This window comes from Perca fluviatilis, chromosome 4, assembly GCF_010015445.1.
Source record: "Perca fluviatilis chromosome 4, GENO_Pfluv_1.0, whole genome shotgun sequence".
NCBI classification, from domain to species: Eukaryota; Metazoa; Chordata; class Actinopteri; order Perciformes; family Percidae; genus Perca; species Perca fluviatilis.
This window is the reverse complement of record NC_053115.1, coordinates 15,650,805-15,661,996: the sequence shown is the minus strand read 5'-3', so window position 1 is coordinate 15,661,996 and position 11,192 is coordinate 15,650,805. Positions and strand designations below refer to the sequence as shown.

Here is an 11,192-nt window from a genome sequence, read left to right as displayed (position 1 = left end):
TTCATTTTTCCTTTTATTCCTGCTTTATAGAAACATTTTGGGAATGAAAATAAGCGGTTTTATATCACCACATATTTTTTAAACTTTGAAACAGACAAGTTTAATTAAATGTATGAATACCTCTCACTAAGAGAAGTGCTCCTGTTGGGAATATAATTATTAAATTCATGAGTGTAATGAAACACAAGCAGACTCCTCCGTGAGTTGCTTATAATTTAGCAGATGGCAGCTTCAGTTCTTATGGGGTTGCAGGGAAGGCAGAGCCAATGTACTTCTTCCCATCACCATAGAAAGAGTTATCCCACGTGTACGTTTGGATAATGAGCGCCTTCCCTCCCAGGCTCAGACGACACCTGCGGATGAGAGACAATAAAAAAAGATTTAAATCGGAAAAGATTTACATGCAAGAAAACATCATATGACATGTACTCACTGTTTTCCAGGGCGAGTGATGTAGCAGAGGCTGTATAAGGCAAAGTCAAATTCAGGGCTGCAGCCAATCACTGAAGAACCGACCTGCTTGTAGTAGCCCTCCCACATGAACTGCATCCCCATGACATCAGGGTAGGTAGCCCACTGAGAGCAGGTGAAGAAAGAAAGAGAGAAAATGAAGGGAGTGCTAAACATGTCACAGCTTAAATCGACATATTGAGGTCTGATGCTTACAGGCCCATTGAAGCTGTGGCTGTAGTAGTTCAGCTGTCCTTTTTTCTCGAGAAGATAAAAGCGAATCCAGTTGTGGAAACCAGACACCTTTCCTCCCTTGATCTCTCCTAATACAGAATGTGTTTCTTAATAATCACAAAGCAAACCATCTGTGGTGTTTGTAAGAAATCTGCTTTGTCTGAACCTGCGAAGATGTGTTCAAAGCCGCTGGAGTCCATCTTGTTTTTGTTGCGGGAGTACAGACCAAACCACATCATCTTCAGGTCCTGAATGAACTCTTCCTCTGATGCATAGATGCCTTAAAATACAGAATAACATACACTTTCAACAAACTGTGAGGAAGAGACATAGAAAGAGACATGAGGCAAAGATACTGCTTGTGGTAAAAGGCAAACAAGGTACTTTAAAGACCCTGCTAGATTGCTGCAATTTGAGTCACTTCTTCTCTAAGTCATAACTCAGTCGAATCTAAACACACAGCCATGATAAACATATTTTTATATTCAGTGTGACTTAGACTTTCTGAGGATTTAAATATATCTTATGTCCATCGCGGATACATGTTCAGACATCCTTTAGAAATTACAGAAAAAAGACACTCCTTATAACTGGAGAACTCTCCTAAGAATCATCACATTTCTAAGTTTACTTCAGCATCCAATGATCCAGTGATAGTTGTCTTCACATCCGTGTGTACACTGCAAACAGGAACTGCTAATAGCTAATTAGGCATACTTTTAATGGTGCCAATATTACAAAATGTTAATAAATTGAGGCAAAAGAATTGGCTCAAATTGTAGCCCACAGCTTACTCACTCACTGATTCCATGGCAACATTATACATCTTGTTTGCATATGTCAAAGCATTATGGGAACTGTAGTTCCAAAACTAAGAGCATGATTTTGAAAAAATGCATTAATATTAAATTTCTTCAAATTGCGCTAACTTTTGGGGGACCCACAGTGTCAGACTTTAAATTCCTGTCTACTAGAGCTCTTACTGCATTACCAGACCTCTATGTGAGTAGTGCTCAACCATTGTCAGGATGTACTAAGACATGTGGACCTAGTTACCTTTGGTGTAGAGAAAAGCAAACAGCTCTCTGCCCAGCTCAGTGTTGGACATGGTCTCCTTGAGAAAGACGTCCTGCTCAGCCAGCTGCTCAGGACTGAAGTCCTCTGTCTGTCCAGTCATCCTGTCATAGTTGTCCAGCAAAGCCAGGAGAGCAGCGTAGGTGGGTCTAGAGAACAGAGCCTCCTCATTCAGGTATTGGAACAAGCTGGAAGCACAAAAACACAAAAAATGACACAGAAAAAGGGATAAATACTGTACATCAAGAGCAAAAAGAAGAGGAGCCGATGATAGAGGGCTGTGCTAATAACATCATCTTCTCACGGTGCAGAGGCAAGATCGTCTTTGGAGCTCGTCTGAGAGTCTGGCACCAGAGCCTGAGGGTCAATGACCAACTCTGAGTCTGAAGCCTTGTTTGAATCCAGAGCGTAGAGTGTCTCAGAGAGAGCCTTGATCTCAGCATCAGTGATCACGCTACCTCCACCTCCTCCGTCACCTGCACAACATCAGAAATACACACAAATCATGTCTTTATCATATTAGTGTTGTTAACATAGAATAGTGATTTATGCATTTCTGTAGGCCTAGCACATGTGGTACTACCAGTGGTGGAAAGTTATTAAGCGCATTTACTTAAGTACAGATTTAAAGTACTTTACTTGACTACTTCCATTTTATGTTACTTTATGCTTTTGATCTACAACATTACAGAGGAAAAAAACTCTACTTTTTAATTCACTACATTTATTTTACATCTATGAGTTACTTTTCAGATTAAAATTTTACATAAATTACAAACACCGTATAATCAATAAATCAATCAAATAGAAATAAATAAAATACTATTAACAGATATAATAGATTCTTGTGTATGTATTATTAAACATCCCTACAGTATATAACATAAATAGTTTGACTGAGCTCCACCTCGAGCAGCTACAACATTAAAATGCTGTTTAAATCAGTAATGATAATGTGAGTCTGAAAGGGGTCCTTCTTCATAATGAGTACTTTTGCTTTTCATACTTCAAGTCCTACATTTTGTTGGTAATACTTCTGTATTTTCACTTGAGTGAAATGTTCAAACTAAGACTTGTAATGGAGGCTGTAGAAGGGAGCAGGTTAAGCTGAGGGAAGAGCTAATTGAATTTCTTTCTTTTTTTTTTGCTTTCAGTGTGTTTTACAGCCCAACAGCGACACCTGCTGGTGAAATACTGAAATAAGCTTTTACCAGAGAGGTTGGCCACACAAGCCATCCGTGGTGGAAAAAGTATTCAGAACCTTTGTTTAGGTGAAAGTACCGATACCACAAAGTAAAGCTTCTTCATTTACAACACAACTAAATTAAAAGTAAAGACGTATTATCAACCAAATGTACTTAAAGTATCTAAAGTAAATGTACTAGTTTTTGCAAAGATATGTTGATATTATAATAAATTACATTATTAATACTGAAACATCAACATTTTGCTGTTCTAGCTGGTGGTGGTGGGGCTAATTTTAATTACTTCTTAAAGAGTTAGGTAGTTTAGTCCAGTGGTTCCCATCTTAGGGGTAGGGGACCAACAAAGGGTCACAAAATAAATATGAGGGGTCGTGAGATGATTAATAGGAGATGAAGAAATAATAATAATAAAAAAACAATGTCCTGATACATTTTTGGACTTTTCTCTAATCTTTGTTGATAATTCTAAGCCTCAAACGAATAAAACAGTCTGAGAAGTTTAGAGGGAAAATCTCTTTTTGGTGGAATTGCTAACAACTCCTGGATATCTGGTTAAGGAAACTGATCTTCATTGCAGTACACAGGGCTGATTGTTTGACTGCTGACTGCTTAGAGTCAGTGTCTGTGGGAAAGTGACCAGGTGTCATAAATAGATTAGCTTAACACAAACAGATAGAAGCTAGCTGACTGACAGTGGTGGTATACTGTATGGCACGTGAGACAGCTACAGTAATGTGACATGTGGTTGGTAGTAGAGTAAGACCTCTTTCTGCAGCTCTCCCTCTTCTCTGTCACACGGGCAATGCATGATCAGAACAGCCAATAATCTCTTTCTGAAATTACCTGTGATTGACCGAAGTCTCCCATCACGGGCTAACATTTTCTCAAGCCTGAATACTAAAGACCACTTGAATTACAATCTGATGAAAGATTATTATGGAATTTTCGACACCAAAAATAAAGTTCCTATTACAGCTTTAATTGTTAATATTTTAGCACTTTTATCCCAACCGTTTGGCCCACTTAATACTCATTACTTATTTATTGTCTTTATCTCATCTATGGCAGAGGAAATCTTTAAGCGTATTTAATTGCGGAAAATAAAGATGTCTATTCTCTCCTATACTATTTTATTCTATGATTAGTCATAAAATAAGATTTTGTCACTTGCCTTTACATATTTCAGTGTAGTCAGAACAACAGTCTCTGTAGCGCTCACAGGACGGGTTACACTGACAGGAGAAACTATTGTCCGTCCCATAACCACACCGACCCTGACATGAGTCCAGGGTGTCTGAGAATCAACACAACAGATTGGTATCTTAATGACAATACTATATGTAACTGCATGACATGGTTATATAAAGCTATAACACTAGGTTATGGTGATAGAAAAAATCTCTTACTGCTGTATCCCTGGTGGAAAAGGGTCACCCAAAGTGCAAAGACAGCAATGGCCTTCATCTTGGCTCAGCTGCAACCTGAAAACAAGGTGAACTGACTGTTAGCTTGGTTCACCTTTTATAGTAAGTTTCATGTGACCAATCCAAACGCAACACTCACATTAACCCTGCCCATACTGTCAGTCAGGATGTCAATCACTTCATCGTGAGCATGTCTCGTCGATCAAATGTGTCAGGTGTGACATTTTTACTTCTTAATTCTAAGCTATTGTTTATAATGGTAATGAGCATTTGTAAATTACCTCTTAACAATATTTTTTAAGTGTAACTTTCTCTCTGTATCTCTTCTCTGTGAAACTGCACACCTGCTTAGCACACAGGCGGTGCTTTCATGTTTTAAAATGAAACCATATCAAGGTGTGAGCTGTGATAATGACTGCCATCTGAGATGTTACACTGTTTTTTTTCACAATTAATATAATTTCTGTTACATTAACACTATGAGGTTCTACGTCTCTTTAAGTCTATTGCATTTTAAGGCTATATTGTCCAATACAAAATTACATTTATAAAATAAAAATACATTTACAAAGTAGGAGCCTTTCTTATTTCTCCTGCCACAGTAAGCAGATGCTGTATTTCACAGGGTTTATGCAAGATAGCTTAGAATACTCAAAATAGCTCACATGCTTCAGTGTCCCAGGTCACGTTGGGGACACATACTCCCACTGCAAATACCAAACAGCAGACATGTAGGTCCTTTAAATAATGTATAGAGTATACAATAAAATGTATAGCCTATTTATATTTTGAGCCTTTAACATGCTTTTAAACAGACACTGTCCAAACACTTTACAATTGAAAGCAATAAGAGGGAACTTGTTTTTGTTTTTGGCTTTTATTGATAGGACAGATTAAGTTAGGGAAGTAGGAGAGAGAGGGGGATAACATGCAGCGAAGGGGCCGCAGGTCGGAACCAAACCCTCGCCGTTGTGTCAAGGACTGAGCCTCTGCACATGGGGCGCACGCTCAACCAGCTAACCAGGTCCCCTGTTAATTGTGATTTGAGGGGAACACATGCAGACTCCCCACAGAAGGGCCCAAGAAGCAATACCACGTAAAAAATACAAGTACAAGTCCTGCATTCAAAATGATTAGCATCAAAATACACTTAAAATAAGAGTAGCCCACTGTCCTATTTTAGAATAATATATATTATATCACTGGATTACAATTAGTATTGATGCATTAATGTGTAAGCATCACTCAAGTTGCAACTGTTAAAGATGGTGCTCATTTTAATTAGGCCTACTTCCTACTGCTGAATAGCTTTTGAAATTTCCCGCTGGGGTTAATTGAGTCTATCTAATCCTTTAAAATATATCATAATTTATTAGTTGATTTATATGTATATCTGAATCGGCAAAGTAAATAGTAACTAAAGTTGCCAAATAAATGTAGTGTGGAGTAAAAAGTACAATATTGGCTATATAATATAAATATAGCCAAGTAGCCTATAAAGAAATGGAAATAGCCTACTTAAGTAGCTCAGAATTCAGGCGGTGCTTTCATGTTTTAAAATGAAACCATATCAAGGTGTGAGCTGTGATAATGACTGCCATCTGAGATGTTACACTGTTTTTTTTCACAATTAATATAATTTCTGTTACATTAACACTATGAGGTTCTACGTCTCTTTAAGTCTATTGCATTTTAAGGCTATATTGTCCAATACAAAATTACATTTATAAAATAAAAATACATTTACAAAGGAGGAGCCTTTCTTATTTCTCCTGCCAGAGGAAGCAGATGCTGTATTTCACAGGGTTTATGCAAGATAGCTTAGAATACTCAAAATAGCTCACATGCTTCAGTGTCCCGGGTCATGTTGGGGACACATACTCCCACTGCAAATACCAAACAGCAGACATGTAGGTCCTTTAAATAATGTATAGAGTATACAATAAAATGTATAGCCTATTTATATTGTGAGCCTTTAACATGCTTTTAAACAGACACTGTCCAAACACTTTACAATTGAAAGCAATAAGAGGGAACTTGTTTTTGTTTTTGGCTTTTATTGATAGGACAGATTAAGTTAGGGAAGTAGGAGAGAGAGGTGGATAACATGCAGCGAAGAGCCGCAGGTCGGAACCAAACCTTCGCCGTTGTGTCAGGGACTGAGCCTCTGCACATGGGGCGCACGCTCAACCAGCTAACCAGGTCCCCTGTTAATTGTGATTTGAGGGGAACACATGCAGACTCCCCACAGAAGGGCCCAAGAAGCAATACCACGTAAAAAATACAAGTACAAGTCCTGCATTCAAAATGATTAGCATCAAAATACACTTAAAATAAGAGTAGCCCACTGTAATATTTTAGAATAATATATATTATATCACTGGATTACAATTAGTATTGATGCATTAATGTGTAAGCATCACTCAAGTTGCAACTGTTAAAGATGGTGCTCATTTTAATTAGGCCTACTTCCTACTGCTGAATAGCTTTTGAAATTTCCCGCTGGGATTAATTAAGTCTATCTAATCCTTAAAAATATATCATAATTTATTAGTTGATTTATATGTATATCTGAATCGGCAAAGTAAATAGTAACTAAAGTTGCCAAATAAATGTATTGTGGAGTAAAAAGTACAATATTGGCTATATAATATACATATAGCCAAGTAGCCTATAAAGAAATGGAAATAGCCTACTTAAGTAGCTCAGAATTGTACAATACTTAAGCAAATGTTCTTAGTTACATTCAACCACTGAGAATATTAAAATGTAGCCTACCATAAAGTATCTAAATAATGTAATGGGATCATATCTGAAAACTTTCACAGGTTTTGGGGTGTATGCGACTCAGCTGGGTATTAGGTCACTGGTTCAAGTCCCCATACGGACCAAAATATGGTGGTCGACTGGTAGCTGGAGAGGTGCCAGTTCACCTTCTGGGCACTGCCAAGGTGCTCTTGAGCAAGGCACCAAACCATCGACAGCTGCAGCCCCCTCACTCTGACATCTCTCCATTAATGCATGTATACTGAGCATGTGCGTGTATTTCAGGCCTTTGTCTAATGTGTATTCTAACAACAGAGTGAACATTTTTTATTTAATAGCTTGTCTGATTAAATAAAGGCCTAAAAGTGCTCAAAAAATAATCTTAAAGAAAAAAAAAAAATAGCAAAATCCAGCCTAAAGAAAACAGAGATAGATATAAGCATGTTATTGGGAACTTGAAGAAAAAACTCAAACGGGATATTGAAAGGGAATGGCAGAGATATGGGAAAATGACACAAAAGGGAGACCAGAGGTTAAAAAAGCCAGGTATTGTTATGGATATAGAAGAGATTTTGTTAAAATCTGTAGGCTAAGGCTTGGTTGAATAATCATAGGAAAACATAAAAATGGGCTTAGTGAATGTGCGAATTTTATAACTGTTAAGTATGTTTTGCTAGAGTGTGTGTGTGTGTATATAATATATATATATATATATACACACACACACTGCAGAAAGCAATATTTGGTATAAGAGGTTGTCAGATTTAGGAGTTTGGTCATTTTCAATTAAATCTTGGGCAAAAATGAGAATCATCACTTGATCTCAAAAGCAGTTTTACAGAAGACGTATCGTGAGGTCAAGACTAATACATCCATGGGTCAACAACCGATAAGACCATAGTAGTATAAAGGATCTTTGACCAGAAAGTATAAAACAGGTCAAGACCATTGACATATATATAAGCGAAGCTTACCCCCTTGGTCAAGACAGCTGCATGAATGTGGCTTCGAAAACGCAACTGTACTCCCGCACTGTAGAGGACGCTGCACAGTAATAAGCAACTTTATATAAAGTCTTTCCGTCCCTACGCGGCTTCCGTACACAGCGTGGATTTCAATGACATTCTGAGCTATCATAAGTCAGTTCACTTTTAGAAGGTGTAAAGATGTCTTTAACCTTTTTATTCAGAACAATTACAAGAGACGTTGCAAAGGTGAGCACATTAAGCTTTACATTTAGTCATGTTTTTAACATTTTCCCTAAAGCTCGAGCTGTCATTAGCTGGTTTATTAGTTAGCTTCCTTACTTTATCTGATTTGTGTTGCTAATTCAGTTTTATTTCATGTTTGGTGAGATATCACTGTGGCTGGATATCTCTATAGAATATTGACTTAAAAATCGCATTTGTTGTGACAATGATGGTGCATGATGCGACTGTCTACTAAAGACAGCCGCTGGACTATTTGAACTAATGTACTGCCGTTACACGTCCTCCCATCTGTCCTCCTCAGGTCAGCGTTTGCCAGCATGTACAGTCGTTACACACAGGTTGTCAGCTTCTGGCAGCTGAAAAAGCCCTCCTGATGAAACTGCGGAAAAACACCGGCTACACTTTCATTAACTGCAAGAAAGCCCTAGAGAAGTTTGATAACGACATGGCACAGGTAACCCCTCCTCTCTCAATCCCTATCTGCATTGGTCCAACTATATCTATATGGTGACTACTGAAACAACTAGCAGTGTGATATGCAGTGTGTTATTTATGTAATTTGCCAACCCTTCAGGCAGAGACCTGGCTACATGAACAGGCCCAGAAGGAGGGCTGGAGCAAAGCTAACAAGCTGGAGGGTCGCAAAGCCAAAGAGGGTCTGATTGGCCTCTTTATAGGAGATAAAGCTGCAGTTATGGTGGAGGTAAGGTCAGATCACTTTCCAGTTTGTTGGACATGATGGCATTCAGCAATATCTGTTGTCTTTTTTTCCTCGTCTGCTTGATGCAGGTTAACTGTGAGACAGACTTTGTCGCTCGCAACGAAAAGTTCCAACAGCTGGTTAAGGATGTGGCATTTGCCACCTTGGCTCACCACCGGAATAAAAGCCAGGCAGGATATGTGAAGGTAAAATCAGATACTGACCGCAGGAGTTGCATTGGGAGAACTTCTCTGTTCACTGCAGAGCTGGAAGCTGGACATAATTGTTCACAACTACAACTACATTTTAGTGTGTTATAAACAATTTCTTCCATGTTTATATACTATTTATACATGCTAAGTGGGGAGTCTAACTGTATTTAAGACTACTGGAGGTCTATGCTGATAGGAAGGAATAGATGACTGTGTACAACTAAGTGCAACACTGTTAACTCAGGATATCAGAACGCACCAGCCCTGTTTCCTTTGCTCTGCTTTGCTTCTGTTAACATACTACATTTGTTTTCAGAGTGTCCTGGTAGGTGATGAGTTAAACAATCTCAGTGTGAATGAAGGAGCTTCACTTTCTGACCGGGTGGCTCTCACAATAGGTCAGTAAGAAAATTTTAATTTTTTTTTTCCTGAAGTGTCACTGCTTGGTTAATCTCTAAAACACTGTTGTTTTCGTTTCAAACTCATGCCCCTCCTGTGCTCCTTCTACCAGCATTTTGGCATTTTCTTTAATTGGGGTTTTCACCAGCGATGATGGCAGTGTAACACACATTTCTAAATTTAAATTGATGTCGTCTTGTACGTTCGTTTCCATGCATGCTTTTGTTTCGATACATAGCTGGGCAGAAACTTGTGCTGCTGGACATGTTATAACACAACGAGAAGCATGACCAAGTGGTTTTGGTTTAAAAATAGGCAATAGTTGAAAACACTTATAGTGTCAATACTGATATTCTAACATTACATTTAAATCAAACATGCCGTGTTGCATTAGAAATGTTCAAATTGTTGTCACTTAACAACAAAGAAAATAAAGAAGAAGAAACAAAAACATCTTTGGACCTCACAATAACTGTCAATGAACCATTCAGGCCTCAACATTTATTATCTACATCTAGAAAATAAGGTATGTTTTGCTGAAATCAATTTATTGCACAATTCATTGCTAAAACATGTTTTACTCTTTCCTCTCAGGTCGCCTCGGTGAGAACATGTCAGTGAGGCGGGCGGTGGCAGTGGGTGTCCCCGCCGAGTGGCACATCGGCTCATATGTACACGGTGGTGTGAGCGGCCAGACTGAAGTGGCAATGGGTCGGTATGGCGCCCTTGTCGTATTTCAGGGTGGAAAGGAGGGAGAACGGGAAACTCTAGGACGTAAGCTGGGACAGCATATAGTGGGAGAGGCCCCTGTGTCTCTGGGCAACATGGATGACCTGCCTTGCGGTGAAAGTGAGACACGCCTGCTGCCTCAGACCTTCCTGGGAGACCCCAGCAGGACTGTGGCACAGTTTCTCCGGGGTCAACAGGCTCGAGTGCTGGACTTTGTCCGATTTCAGTGTGGCGAGACAGCCGGTGAAGAAGCAAAATGAAGGGAGGGAAATCATTGATCTAAAAGGATTCGTCATGTGTCTCTGTTTAATATGAAATGCAACTATTCAACATTCAGACACTCACACAGTGTCATCATGAATTAAAAGCAGAATATGTAGGTCCATGAAATTACTAATTCAACAATAAAAAAAAGTAATTTCATTTTAATGTGTATATGGTACTCGTTATTCTAACTTATAAGATCTACATCAACATCCTCTTAATCAGGTAACTCACTGACATGAATCCACCTACTGTCATAATAAACTTGATGTGCAAAATTATTTTGACCACAACATAGCCATGAAACTTATCGCTAGAAAATTTCAAAAACGGCTGTTCTTATGAAAACAATGTACACATTACTGGCTTAAACACCTTGTCTTTTTTTAGGGTTTTAAAAGGGTGTTATGTCCAAGGACTATGATGTAATCAGAGATGTTGCTTTTTGTGTGAAAGGTGGTGAAGACTTAAGGGGTCCAACTTGTTTGTAACCTCATGTACTTAGTAAAGTTAGCTGTTACCTC

The 11,192-nt window shown here is 38.6% G+C and overlaps 2 protein-coding genes across 2 annotated transcripts; one reads left to right on the top strand and one right to left on the bottom strand.

Moving 5' to 3' along the window:
* Window positions 1–4,466, bottom strand: endou (endonuclease, polyU-specific). The gene is made up of 8 exons (XM_039796730.1): window positions 4,370–4,466; window positions 4,135–4,257; window positions 2,063–2,234; window positions 1,741–1,946; window positions 851–964; window positions 667–773; window positions 434–576; window positions 1–353 (listed from the first exon to the last, which is right to left on the bottom strand). Exons 1-8 carry the CDS (start codon window positions 4,425–4,427, stop codon window positions 239–241), a joined length of 1,038 nt encoding a protein of 345 aa, XP_039652664.1. The 5' UTR covers window positions 4,428–4,466; the 3' UTR covers window positions 1–238.
* A 3,750-nt stretch (window positions 4,467–8,216) lies between these two features.
* Window positions 8,217–10,941, top strand: tsfm (Ts translation elongation factor, mitochondrial). Its single transcript, XM_039796314.1, has 6 exons — window positions 8,217–8,367; window positions 8,666–8,818; window positions 8,939–9,067; window positions 9,154–9,270; window positions 9,593–9,674; window positions 10,270–10,941. The coding sequence occupies exons 1-6, from the start codon at window positions 8,320–8,322 to the stop codon at window positions 10,662–10,664; spliced, it is 924 nt and encodes a 307-aa protein (XP_039652248.1). The 5' UTR covers window positions 8,217–8,319; the 3' UTR covers window positions 10,665–10,941.
* The last annotated feature ends 251 nt before the right edge of the window (window positions 10,942–11,192 follow it).